The 14,883-nt window shown below is 38.0% G+C and overlaps 1 protein-coding gene across 1 annotated transcript in view; it reads right to left on the reverse strand.

Moving 5' to 3' along the window:
• UTRN (utrophin) overlaps nucleotides 1–14,883 on the reverse strand; it is a 494,831-nt gene that overhangs the window by 417,914 nt on the left and 62,034 nt on the right. Inside the window, exons 3-8 of the mRNA XM_042456820.1 lie at nucleotides 12,496–12,588; nucleotides 8,647–8,724; nucleotides 6,284–6,376; nucleotides 3,905–4,077; nucleotides 2,464–2,579; nucleotides 1,856–2,010 (exon numbers count right to left, since the gene is read on the reverse strand). Coding sequence (XP_042312754.1) covers nucleotides 1,856–2,010; nucleotides 2,464–2,579; nucleotides 3,905–4,077; nucleotides 6,284–6,376; nucleotides 8,647–8,724; nucleotides 12,496–12,588 — 708 coding nt within the window. The remainder of the gene's footprint in view (nucleotides 1–1,855; nucleotides 2,011–2,463; nucleotides 2,580–3,904; nucleotides 4,078–6,283; nucleotides 6,377–8,646; nucleotides 8,725–12,495; nucleotides 12,589–14,883) is intronic.

A 14,883-nucleotide genomic window follows, 5' to 3' on the forward strand; every position in this document is an offset into this window, starting at 1 on the left:
ATGATTCTCCAACCCCAAAAAAGAATAAAGAGCAAAGGGACCGATAATGATCCCTAAGGAACTCTCCCAGAAAGAAGAAATTAGGAAATGAAACTACTGAAGAAAACCTTAAATAGGAGGTAACAAAACAGGTTGGTGTACTAATATTTATGGAGCATGACTAGTAGGCCATACTGCAAAAGAAGCAAGTAATCAACTTATCAAAAGCCAAAGAAATTTTTTAATGAAGTAGAGAGGATTTTTTCCTAGAAAAACATCACTGCAAGTATGACAGAGAACTCTGGGTATTAGAAGAGTGAAAAAATAGATTGAAAAAAAATCAGAACAGGATTGATAAAAAGAAACAGACCATAGGAAAGAAGGTTAGCAGGAAAAGGTTGATGCGTTTGAGTTAGAAGGAGGAATTAATTGGAGGAAGGAAGGAATTATTACATATGTTAAATTGCCATTTAAATAAAAGTTAAATGGCTGCCTTAATAGCTGCTTCATCAGAATGAATCTGAAAAATTACTGTCTATACTCATGTATAAGTCTAGTAATTTAGGTCGATCGCCTTCTACTCTCTCACCCATCCAGCCTTTAGTATAAGCACAAATAGTTATGCCTGCTAAAATTGTGTAAGTTCTTAGGCATTGTTCTCTTTTGCTTCAACCTTTACATCCTTCATTACATGCCCTTAGGCTTTACCCTAGATTTAACCAAGGGTCATATCAAAATCCATAATTTTGGTCCAAAACCTGCACTCAACTTATACATGAGGTCGATGTATAGTTGAGTACAGTATATATGGTAAATCCATTATTTTACTTCTACCTTCCCTACTTGTCTCTGTTTTGAGCTTGGCAGAATAGGAAACAGCTGCATAAATTATATAAAACCCAATTTCTTATCCATCTCACCAAAAACCCTTCTTTTGCTTTCCTCTTTTAAAATCCCACCTCTTTACACCTTGTTTTCTTTATATGCTTGGATCTTGTCCTAGACATTTTGTAACTTCTAACTCCTGAAGGGCTAACAGAAAGCACAAAGCAGCTTTGCTAAAAAGCCAAGAAAAGTATGCTTTGAGTAAAGAACCAATTGTAAAATATTGAATCTTATTGGATGTTTAGCTCTGCTCTCATTTTCTTAATTAATAGATTAATTAATAACTTAAACCTAGAATTAAATTAATGCTGGAATTCCAGCTTGTTAAAAGAGTTAACTCTTTAAATTAAAATAAATTTGATTAGGTTGCCTGTTTGTTAGAAAATTTCCAGCTTAACTGACAAAGGAATTGATTTCAATTAGTTACGCACTATCTCACTTGTACAGATATTGCCTGAGAACAATGTGCTTGAAACTTTGATTATGAATGAAGAGCACAGAGCAAGAAATGGATCAAGACAAAGGAAGAGAAGGTTTTTTAGGAAGAGGATAAACAGGGACAAGTTTAAAGGAAGAAGGGAAAGAACAAGATGACAGCAAATAATTGTTAACATGTAGTCAAAAAGAGAAGATCATGGGAAAGTAGAGTTTCAAGAAAAGGGAATAGCAGCAAAAAACAAAGAAGAATAAGAGCAAGAAGACAAAGATTTGCAATGGAATTGAGAAAATATGAACGTAAATCTGATAAAACACTGGTTAAGAAAGGAGAAAATTGAAACAGCATCAAAAGAAATGCAAGAAGGAGTAATGGAAGAAAATAATGTATCTTTGCCTTGAATGAGAGAAGGCAGAACCCACTGTCTGTACAAGTTTATTTCAGTACCAAAGATGAAGTCATACAGGAACTATCACAATGATAATTAAATGCCACTGACATTAGAGTAGAAAACATTACATATTTTAAAAAAATGAAATAATTAGAATACGCCACCTGTATATCCCCTTCTTCACATTCTTTTCTGTATTTTCTTGGTAGAGTCTCTACTTCTTGAATATCTTCCATAGTAACTTGCTGAGGAAGGACCTCAAACAAGGAAGTCAAGTACATAATAATGGATTTCTTATCTGGAAGTTGTACTGCAACATCTGAAAACATCAATGGAATATTTACTGGATTTTCAAGTTTTCAAGTTAAACTAATGTCCTGAACCACATGATGCTCCTATATGTTCAGTTTAGAGTCCTCAAGCTGTCTCTTTTTTTGTCAAAATGATTGAACTTAACAATTACAATCAACATGCAGTCCACTGAACAGAGAAACTCCATTATTTTGTACAGTCATTGCACTGTCATTAGAGTTTCTTTTTTAAAAGACAAAGAAAAGCATCATGTCTGGCTGCAATCAATTTTAAAATGGCACAACCAAAGTAATTTTAAAACAGTATAACATAACACATAAATTATTATATGCAGAAATATTAAAATATCTGAAACAATGCCCCTTTACTTATTTGATGTTGGATCAGCATTAAATGCAAAACATTATGCCCACAAGTATATACAATACAAAACATACTCAGTTCCACAAACGTATTATACCTTCGGGATCTAGCAATTTTTCTATCCCCAGGTAATTTTTGGCTATGTTGAAGGCATGTTCTAGTCTTTCAGTTGGAGTCATTTTGCTTACTTTTCCCCAGCCAAACAGCTCAGGTCTAAAAAGGTGGGAAAACAAAGTAAGGGAGAAATAAGAATGAGGAACTGCACAACCATTCACCATGTGAACTAAGTACTTTTACATACTACACAAGCATAATGTTAACTAATGCAAAATCATTTTGTTTTCTACAGTTATCAATGAGAGGGAGGGGAAATCTGGGACAAAAGGATGTTTAAAACACGCGTACAGAAATGCTAGCAAGCATAGAACTGCAGTTCTCCAAGGGGGACATAAGAAATTGCAATGTAATCAAGTGATGAGGTTGTAACACAAGGCAATGTGATTTTGAGGCTCTAAGGGAGGTGTTCCAAAAGCATTATATGCTACAGCACTGGAAGAAGTCAGAAGTGGTAGTGGGAGTTCAGTTAAGTTGTGACTATTTTGTTGAATTTTGGTACTTAGTTATGATTATATTTAAATTGATTAAAACCAAAAATTGTCCTTCCACCCTCTCATCCACCCTCCTGCAATCAACACATCTTTACTAATGAAACAAAGCATATAACCAGCTCATAACTTTACTTAATGCAACACTGAACCATAAAAGATTTTAGTGAAAATAAATAAGCCTTTTCAATTCATATTAACCTTTATAATGGAGAGAGGGAAAGAAGGTAGGAAGACAAGATAAACTCATGAAACTATTAGTGCTGATCTTAAAGTTTGTTAAAATTATTGATTTCTTCTTTTTTCTCCATATGTGCTTTTAAAAAAAGCAGAAACAAAGGATATCCATTATTGTCTCAGTTGTTACTTATCACTCAAAATAGTAGTCAATACATTTTTTATTTTAAAAAATCCTCACTTGATTTTCTGAAATACAAGTGAGCTTTGAAATTATTGTAAATACTTTTTTTAAAAAATGGCGAACCTATGGCACGCATGCCAGAGATGGCATGTGATACCATTTGGCTTGGCACCCAGTGGAGAGAAGGAGGAACAGGCATGCGCATGTTGCTCCTCCTCCCAGAGCTTTCCTGGCTTCCAATTGCCTCTCCGGAGGCAGCTGGAAGTTGGGAAAGGCACAAGGGGAGAAGTCCCACCCCAGATGTCCTGTCCCCAGAGGGTGGAAGTCCTGCCCAGGCCACTGCGTAACACCCAGTGAGGGAAAAACTTTTAGTTGGGGCACTTGGCCCCAAAAAGGTTCGCCATCACTGAACTAAAGTCAGTTTTTATGCTCTGTAAAAAAATGTTAGACTGGCAGGTTTCATTCATTTGACTCCTGACAATTTTTGTGATGCACCAAAGTTTTGCGAGAATGAAGATATTATAGATGTCTGTTTCTCTAGCTTGGCGATATTTGGGCAACCAACCACCTACTTGTGCCTATGGATCACAGCATTGAAGGCAAGCCCATCTGTCCAGCTTGTTGTGAAGTTCAAAACATTGACCTCACTATAAGGCCTCGTTGACTGTCGCACCCAACTCAACAGGATTTTTTCACTGTTTGTTTGCTGTAGATCTGACATTATATCCTTCATGACATCTTTGACCTAAAAGAAAGTACACACAATGGTGTTCAGGTAAATATACAAAAACCTACCTCTGTGTGTGTTTGTGTGTGTGTGTGTGTGTGTGTGTACTCTAATGCTCTGAAATCTGCACTAAAAACTTATGCATTCTAACATCAACACAAAAAGGAATAACTTAGGAGCCAACACGATGTAGTCGTTTGAGTGTTGGGCTACAATTCTTGAGATTGGAGTTTGATTTTCCGCTCAAACATAAAAATTATCTGTACAGTTCACCAACATAATACACAGAACAGACCCCTTGAGGTCAAAAGGTTTGCCATCTTCTACTTCATTGTAAGCTTCATGGGCTTAACTTTGCCTTCCTACACCATGCTGTCATTTACATTAATGACGCTGCAAGAAAAGTAATGCAATTTTTCCAGAGACTTAAATCCCACCAATACCCACATATCTGGTGAAGCAACCATTAAAAAGACTGCTGTGCAACTTTTATCATTCTTCTGGCCAGCTCAGGAGACTTACAAATTCTTGGTCTAAACCTGTGTGTGTGTGTGTGTGCGCGCGCGCACGCGCATGCACGCACACATGAGTGCATCTATGCTGGTGAATAGCTTACAGTTTAGCAAAATGATTAATATTATTACTGGAACAAAGCAGGATCTTTCCACAATGTAGAAATGCGTAGCTTAGGATAGCACTGGCCTTAGTAAAATCATGCTTCAGATAGTATGGTACACCTCAAAAGAAGAGCTGATAGCTACATTCACATAAAATTAATGTGCAATACCTAGGAATCAAGATGAGCATATCCACAAGCATAATTAGAAATACTTCTGATCTAATTAGTATGTAGAGAGATCTTGTAGCACCTTTGAAACTAACTGAAAGAAAGAAGTTGGCAGCATGAGCCTTCGTAGACTACAGTCTAGTCCTCAGATGCATTTAATGAGGAAGTAGACTGTAGTCTATGAAGGCTCATACTGCTAATTTCTTTCTTTCTATTAGTATGAAAGGTGCTACAAGATCTCGCTACATACTGATTCTACCGATTAACATGGCTGTATCTTTGAATTCTGATCTAATTGTAATGCATCAAAACCAGATGATGTGTGAGTGTGCGCGCACACACATATGTATATATCTGGAGTGATAGATAGATAGATAGATAGATAGACAGACAGACAGACAGACAACCACACTTTAGGTCAATACTGTACATGTTTTTCTGTATACATTGAATACATAAAATGTATACATACCATTAACTGGTTCAGAGATAAAACACTGATTTTTGTTGTTGTTGTTGTTGTTATAATACATGCATAGGCATCAGGTTCACAAGAAATACATTTCCCCCTTCCTTTGTGCATGAATTCAGGATACTTAAAGCTTACAAGGGCAGTTTGAACCAACTGTTTGTATACAGGGAAGCATGGTTTACTTAAATGAGAGACAGGAATCATGTAGCCCTCCAGATATTTTGGACTGCAACTCCAAACATTTCTCACCACTGGGTACACAGGCTAGGGCTGATGGAACTCCTAACCCAACAATAACTGGAAGGCCATACAACTCACATCCCTGATTTAAGCCACAGTTATTTCACAAACCATGATATTAAACTACAGTTTTATTCCGTTTGATTGAACAAACTATTGTTTTCTATATGTTGATATAACAAGAAAGTGAGGTTTATTCCAAAGTATGAGTGGAAGTTTCAAACTCTCTGCTCATGCGGAAAAGGAAAGGAAAGTGGAACTGAAAGCACATAAAGATACTAAGACATATAATTTAGTAATACAGTGTGCCTGCGCTGCACACGGGGGCACCATACACGGCTTCCAGCCTACACAAAAGAAAAACAATGATGTGCATGCTCACAGCACATGCACTGCCCTGCACCGCAGGCTCACATCGCATTATTTTCAATGGGGTGTGAGCATACACACTTTTTCCCTTATGCAGGGAGGGTCCAGAACGGATCCCCGCATAAGGGAAGGGTCCACTGTACACCTGAACAAGCTTTACTGTTTTCATAGAAAGCCCTTCAACACATTTCTTGTTGCTGCCACAGTCCCAGAGTTTGAGTATTTGTTAGTCAGGTAGCATGGGAAGGTTGCACTCCTTCTCTTTGCAACCAAAGAAAGTACTGTATGCATATGTGTTATACTGCAATTTTAATAACTCTATAAAAGGACAGAAAGAATGCATCAAATCGTCTCACCTGCCAATGCAAAATTATGCTCCATAACAACCCAAGAGTCAGTTTGTGATTTCCATCAACAATGTCAGTCCCTCCTATGTTTACGAGCTCCACCTGAAAATAATTGAATGAAAGTCACACATCAAATACCATCTTCTCTCTTAACTAGAGCCATTTCAAATTTGGAGTGAAACTTTCAGATTGACTAAAAGTCACATATCAAATACTATCCTCTCTCTTATTAGAGCCATTTCAAATTTGGAGCAAAACAATATAAGCTATATAACTTGATTTAAGCCATCCCCCAGAACTTGTTGGCACAAAAGCAAGCAATACATTTATACTTATAAATGTTTTTGTTTAAAGCACTTTTACTACATTCCTCAGCTGAGAGGGATCCTAGAGAAGCTAACATGTTATTAATGGATAACAGACAGTTATTAGGGGACTGACAGCAAAATGTCATCAAAATGCAAATGGCAACCAACACCATTTCTGTGTCACCTGTGAATATCTCTGTGGGTTAGCAAAGAGGTCTGGTCTTTCAGCAGAACTGCTGGAATGACCCTGTTTCCTATTAGTCCTTTGCTTCAGCCTAAAGAAATTCTAATTTCACTGAACTGAAATTCAAGTTTCAGTTGAAAAAGCCTCCTCCCCACACCCCAGTGGCCAAGAAACATTCTAATAAATAACAGGAATCGTTCACAATAAGTGCAACATATTTAAAAAAATAAAACAGCTGTGAACACAGGGAGCTGGAGTGTGCCTTTTTCAAGCATTTAAATAAAACTGAGATGGAGACAGAAGTGTGTGTAATTCCCAGCAGTGACCTTTTTCTGTTAAATAGGAGCAGAGGTTCTGTGGTCCACTGCTTAATTTTATGTGGCCTGAGATGCCCCCTCATACTGATCAGCATCAGAGAGGAGAAGCTCTGTGGTTTCAGAGTTCCAGTGCTCCATGGCTGGTCTTTCCCACTTGCTCAGCTATTCTCCATCACTCAGCTGAGCAGTACAGTAAAGCAATTCTGAAATATTTTGCAAAATAAAACAGCAGACCAAATATTTAATGCCAAGAAGAGGGACAGGACTCAAAGCATTAAACAATCAGAGTTAAAGCAAAGATTTTTGCCCTCAGTTTGAACTGACACTGTCACATAATGCCAAATTCAATCAGTCAATGACTGCATTATACCATTATGTTAACATGCTCACACTATGAAACCAGAATCCTTGGGAATCTATTGGGTGACTAGATTATTTATTTATTTTAAGATGGTGCCAGTCAGAGAATGGCCATAAAGAGCTGTGAAAAGGTGAGCAATAGGGGTGAAGGTAAGAAATAAACACTTTAGGGGCTATGAATTCCCCTTTTAATAATAATAATAATAATAATAATAATAAATTTTATAGTATCAGCAACAACAATTCTTCTATTAAATATCAGTGTGACTCTATTCAGATATTTCCAAATATATTGCTGTGACCACAGCTCTGTAGCTTTCAACAACAACATAATGAAGAAGCAATTTCATTCATGAGGCTTCTCCTCCCTCATTTTTTATCATAATAAAGCTCATAATAGTGCTGAGTCTCTGGTATAAATCATCTGCTGGATCTTTACAACCTTTAGCTTTTTATGTTGCCAACTCATTTACAAACTGGAGCTTTTGCCACCTCAACAAAGGATTATCATATGGTAGCTTACATTTAAATCTGTTAACATTTGGAAAAGTCAAATTAATTTTTGGAGCAAGAGGGCTATTTACCCTAAGTAAAACAAAAACTGATTGCTGCTCTGTTCAAGTAAGGGAGGGGACAGTATCTACAACCATAATACCTTCCTCCAACTCCAGCTCATATATCATATCCTTCAAGAAGCCCAGGGGTCCTCCATGGGGGACAGAAAACCCTTGTTCTAAGAGCATGTTTTATTCTATAACTGAGAGAAAGTTAGGATCAATGTTTGTGTAGATCATTGAGGAAGTAACAGTCTTACCCAAGCAGCCACCTTTTAGCAGCAAATAGAAATAGTAATAGTTTGGCTCATCCCCTGAAATAAACTTTCATTTTAAACCATCTATCATGTCCTCAGGAATTCAGGAACAAGAAATACAAGTTCACTGCCTGAGGGAGTAAAATCTACTATAAAAATCTATAAATTAAATATTATAAATTATAAAATATTATAATGCATTACTATGTTCAAAGTATAATCCTACAGGAACTAAGAGGTTGGGGTTTCTGAAATTCTCCCCTCCAATCACATACACCAAGATTTTTAAGAGTACAGTCTAGTTAGCAGGATGACATATCTGAACCCATCGTCACCTTTTCCTCTCCAGTTTCAAGGGCAGGGAACACTTAGCAAGCCATTTAAAAACTTACATTGTTCTGATGTAACACCTGAAGTACTTTGTTGACATTATTCAAAGCATGGACTCTTGTCGATCCACGTTCTTTCAGCTTTAAAAATAAACAATTTAAAGTATAAGAGCAGAATTAAAACCAAACATTTTTGCAGTTAACACTTTTTGGAAAAACAAAGCAAAATGACAGCTACAAAATTTCTGAATACATATTCTAAATCTAGCAAAAAGCTAACTTTTCAGCCAATCCATAAAACAATGTTCTGTATATTACTACAAAAACTTAAGCTGGTTATTTTTAATTAATAGAAATAGAGACAACTGAACCACACACACATTGGCCACATTTAGATGTATAACAGTTAACATGCACTGTAGTGATATTTAGGCTCACAAATGTCTTTCCTCTCCCCTATTTGAGGAAAAATTAGAAAATCTGAAGCTTCTGTTCAGTTTGCTTTACAGGCCAAAAAGCTATAGGGTTTGATTTGAGCTTGGTAGAGCAGAAAAGTACCACTGGGGTTACTCTTGAGTAGGCAGGCACAGACATGAGCTATGGTTTCCATAGCCCATTACAGACAGGCCTAAAAGTACGCGCTCTGCGCGTACTAGGGTTAGAAAGGAGCGTCCTTTCCCGACGCTCCTAACCCTAGCACACGCGGAGCGTGCACAAAATGGCGGCGGCCGTTCCACACGGCCGCCGCCATTATGATGTCACAACCGCGCCGCCTCCAAACGAGGCGGCGTGCACGTGACGTCTTTGCACCACGCGAGGGCGCCTAGAGCACCCTTTCCGCGGCGTAAGAAGGAGCTCCGAAACGGAGCTCCTTCTGGGGTTTGCTTCGCTGGGCACAGCCTTTACATGGCTGCGCCCAGCGACGCAGAGGAGAAAAGGGCCAAGCGGCCCCTTTCTCCTCCTCTCCGCCGTCGCTGGGTGTCCTCAAGGCTTGGCTGATCTACTCAGTTTTAAATTTATTATTATTATTTCTTTATTATTATTATTATTATTTCTTTATTATTATTATTATTATTATTATTATTATTTATATAGCGCTGTAGATTTGCACAGCGCTGTACATAAAAACAACAAATATAAAAGAGTAAACATGTCTATAGTGTACAATCTAAGAAATGATAGGATAATACAAATAAAACACATAGCAATACAGGAAATGGTTCAATAAAACAGGCAACAAAAAGAACATCAGACAGCAAGTGACAATCACGCTTCTCTGAACAGGATGGTCTTCAACTCTGTTTTGAAGCTGGTTAAAGAAGTGATGGCCCTTGCTTGTGGGGGAAGAAGGTTCCAGGAGTGAGAGGCAGCGAGTGAAAAGGGGCGAATCCAAGATTTGGCAGAGGAAATCCTGGGTTGGGACAGCTGACTTTGACTACCAGAACGGAGGGCCCTGGTGAGAAGGTGAGGAGAAAGAAGGTCTGATAAGTAAGGAGGGGCCAGCCCATGGAGGGCTTTAAACATCGACAGGAGGAGCTTATACTGAATGCAGAAAGGGAGGGGGAGCCAGTGAAGGGAGGCCAACAAAGCAAGATATAGTCAGAGCAGTGGGCGGATGTGATAATGCATACAGCTGAATGCTGGACAGAGATTAAAGGACGGAGGTGAGAAAGAGGAAGCCCAGCCAGGAGGACGTTACAGTAATCAAGTCGTGAAACCACTAGGGCATGGACCAGGATCTTGGCAGTAGAGGCGGAGAGAAATGGTCGGATTTTGGCAATATTGTATAAAGAAAATCTACAAGCCTTGGCTGTGGTCTGGATCTGAGGGATACACGACAGAGAAGAATCAAAGATAAAACCAAGACTGCGGGCTTGCTGAACTGGTTGAATAGAAATGTTGTCCACAGAGACAGAAAAGGAGTGTTGAAGGGTTGGCTTAGGAGGAAAGACAAGAAGCTCCGCCTTGGGCGCATCCACTGCAAGACAGCTGTGAGGCAAGATGAGACTTGCTGTTCAAGCCTTGGAGAAAGGTTAGGGGTGGAAAGATACAACTGGGTGTCATCAGCATACAGATGGTAGGAAAAACCAAAAGAGGTGATGAGTTTACCTAAGGACAGTGTGTAGAGAGAAAACAGAAGGGGACCCAGAACAGAGCCCTGGGGAACGCCAACAGATAAGGGAACAGAGGATGAAATCTGACCACCTGTGACCACTGCAAAAGATCTGTCTGACAAATAAGATCTAAACCAGTCGAGAACAGAGTCTGAGAACCCAAGGTCAGAGAGTATATCAACTAGAAGGCTGTGATCAATGGTGTCAAAGGCTGCAGACAAATCAAGAAGAATAAGAACAGAGTAAAGGCCATTAGCCTTGGCCCGTAAAAGGTCATTCGAGATCTTAGTGAGAGCTGTCTCTGTGGAATGCCTTGGGCGGAAACCAGACTGATAGGGATCGAGAATGGAGTTGGCTTCAAGAAACTCAAGACAGTGAGAGTAAACAACCCGTTCCAAGGCCTTAGAAAGAAAGGGAAGAAGAGAAATTGGACGATAGCTAGACAAAGAGGAGAGGGAAATTAACTGTAGTTTGAACAAGTCACTATTTCCTGCATTTGGATACATCCAATTTTCTCCTTTACACACAAAAGGAGTGAGATTGGAGTGCATTCTAGAAGCAACAAACAGTAATTTATTATAATATTTGAATGGCACCATTTCCACACTGCTATTGTTCAATATCATGATGCCATTTATGATATGCCCAGAACACATGCACACACACATTCATACTATACAAAGTGTTTTCTCAAAAACATCCACTCCAGGTTAAAAAATAACTCAGCACGTGAAACTGACAAAACATTGCTATTTGACTGAAATAAGCCAAAGCCCCTCAATCATTTAGACAAAACTAGTTGTTTAGTTCTCTGGATCCCAGCCAAGAAACATTCTTAAAATATCGTACACCTATTGAGTTTATGATTTTGATTTTTTTTCAAATATATTTACATTCATATTAGGTGTATGCTTTATTTCTACACATTAAAGGAATGTAAGTAATGTACAAGAAATGGAAATCATACTGAGGGTCTGCCTGTCATCAGTTTTAATTAATGTTAACATTAGCATTGTCTAACTACAAGATGCAGTTAATTTATAGCCTACAATATTTTTATTTCTTAATAGAGTTTTGTTTTATATTTTAAAGGCACCACCAATTTTTGGCACTGAAAAGCCAATCAAACTCTGAAAAATTAAAAAGAATTTTCATTGTGTTCCCTGTTGCAGCCACAGAAGTAATTTAACCTTTCTCTTCATTACTCTCCATCCTATAATGTCCTATGTACCATTCTGAATAAAATAGATAATTTCATCCTAACCAACACCATTGGCTCACTTCTAGACTGCCATGATAAATGTTCTGAACTCCATAAAATAGTATATAATTACAAACAATTATTAGTGTTATTTTCATCTGCTGGATTTTTCCATTTCTGAGTGCTCCCAATTAAAGTTAAGGTGCTGCTTCCTTAAAATCTTACCTCCTTCCCCTCAAAAGCTAAAACTAGCTAGCAAGATGCTATGTACTGTCCTTCTGCTGGAAAAGTACAATAGAAATCTATCAAAAGAAAAGTAGAAAGCAGTTTCAGAGCAATTGGTTTGATCAGAAAACTAGCAGAATCATCTGTTACAACTGCAAAGCTAAGAACAGATAATAATTCAGAGATCATAAAATCTCCCAAAGATAAGAGGCAAATTCAAGGTCTGAAGGGTAAACATCTATTGGAATAACTGAATGTGTTCATTCAACTGTTGTAAAAAGTGAACTGTAGATTTTTTTAAAAAAGCAAATGACACTGCTATCATGATGCACAGCACATTTTAGTTTACCCTTCAACAGGTGCTTTGCTTACCAGTGGATTCCCTGTCAGTCCCTCCAAGAGATCCAAAAGTTTTCTGCCATCTCTGAGATCTGTGAACATATCTTTTATTGGCAGCTTTCCACACTATAACACAGAGTAAGAGTTTTAGAAACATAGCAAAATACTAAGAAATGAAAAGAAAAGAAAAGAAAAGAAAGGCAATATAGACACATTAAATGAACTTTTAATGTAGTTTTTCACTGGAAAAAAATGTCACAATAGATCAATTCCTGGCACCTTTCTTTTGTTGTCTTTCAGATTTCTGGTATACACGATTTTTGTATTCTATATTTCGCAAAACAGTCTCTATAGACACAATCAGCATTATACCAGTAGATGGTTCCAGCAATCAGTATAAATCAACTATCATACACACTCTTACAAGTCTCCTACTCCTTCGATGTTATCAAGAGGAATTCACATTTGTCAAGATCTGTGCAAGTATTAAGCGGTGCAATGCATTCTCAGTAGTTTTCAAAATCACAAAAATAAGACTGAAATTCAAGAAAGGCTTCATGAGGCTTTATGGCCTTCATCTAATGGCTAGGCATAGCAAGGTTAGATCCAATGAATGGGATTTACACAAGTCCTGACATACCAGTTAACAACTGACTCAGACTGCAGTTTGACTCCACTTTGTCATGTATCAATGCTGTGGAATTCTGGGAACTGTAGTTTTGGGAGACATTTAGGCATCTGTGTCAGAGTGTGTTGGTACCACAGCAAACTACAATTCCCAGAATTCCATAGCACTGAACCATGGCAGTTAAAATGGTGTCATACTACATTATTTCTGCAGTGTGGATGCAGATTCAGTGAACATATATTTTGATTGGAACTACGCAATCAGATTTTAGCCAATAGGTGTGTTTATACATGCACACACACAGCAAGCAAAAACTATGTTTTCATGCATGCTCTCCCCTGAGTTCAACACAAAACAGATGTCCCTCGTAGTTTCAACCAACCATTAATTTTCTCTCACATCTCAATCTTTCTGATCTGTAAGCTTGGAAGATATCTTGACAGGGTCCTACTTCTATACTAAACCACTTCAACATTTAAAATGTTTTATAGTCACAAACAGAACAATGCAAAGCCAGTCACTGTGAGTCTTGCCAAGTACCTCAGCAGCAGGGGCAGTCAAGCTACAAATAGTATATTAAAAATTAAACAGCAAAGCTACCTGCAAACAGAGAAAGATTATTTCATTATATCTGCTTCATTTGTAATCATGAGAAACTCTAAAAACTAATCTGGGTCACTCTTTTACTGGCTATGCTTCAATCCAAACAATGGGTTGGAGGATTATGAATAAACTAGAGAAGTACAAACTTGCACTCCATCTCCTTTGTAATGATTCCAAATCCATTTTTAAACTCTATATAGTTCTATACAAGTGATGAGAGAAGTGCAGACCCACCAAGAATTCAAAAACCCAGTGGGAGCAAAAGAAAATCATTTTTTACTCCAAAATGCCTCCAAAACCCCTCTAGGGGACATGGAGACCATATCTACCATATTTGGATCACCCCTAGTCCCCTAAGAGTAAAAAAAAAAATCAAAAATGTTTGCAAATTGTTTCAAAGCATGTGTGTCCCCAAATGCTCTCTTGGATCTCTCTTGGACCTGAAAAGGCCCCAAAACATGGTGAAAATGTCTCTTAAAGAGCATTTGGGGGCAAAATGAATGTTTGCTTGTTTGTTTATTTGTATGATGGGTGCAGCCCTCCATGATCTCTTGATGGGGCAATGCAGCCCCCAACTCTTCTGCAGTTCATCACCCTGTTCAATATCAACTGCCCCAAGTGAAGAAGCAGGAGTATGACAAAGGCAAAAGACAAACTCAAGAGATTATTCCAATTATTCCAATAGGACTCTCTTCTTCTAGGTCCATATACATTTAAATGTCCTACTGGAAGGTTCTGATGGCATGTCGTATTTTGATATTTGTTATTGTTTGATATTGTTTATTATTGCTTATTACTGCATGTGAGACAACTTGACATATTACAAAGGAGTTTATCACACAGAAGGAATTTCTCTTAATTTCAAATGAAAAAAAAGTGGGGCCAGAATGCATTCGCATGAATTCACTAGTTCAGCAAATTTACGTAAATTTGAATTGTGTTCGAACTGACTTCCCACTGCCTGAAAATAGCTTGCCATTGCACAAAATTGCATGTGATCACCTCTCACGCAATAACATGAAACCCCATGATTGCTTTCGGACTGCCTTCCCCATTGCCCAAACTTGCATGTGGTAGTCTATCACGCAATATCGTTAAACCCCATGATTGCATTTGGATTGCCATTGGATTATACTTCCAATTTCCCTTGTGTGATAATGTCCAAAGAAAGAAAGAACCAACATTTGGAG

The sequence above is a fragment of the Sceloporus undulatus genome, chromosome 1 (assembly GCF_019175285.1).
Source record: "Sceloporus undulatus isolate JIND9_A2432 ecotype Alabama chromosome 1, SceUnd_v1.1, whole genome shotgun sequence".
Classification (NCBI taxonomy): domain Eukaryota; kingdom Metazoa; phylum Chordata; class Lepidosauria; order Squamata; family Phrynosomatidae; genus Sceloporus; species Sceloporus undulatus.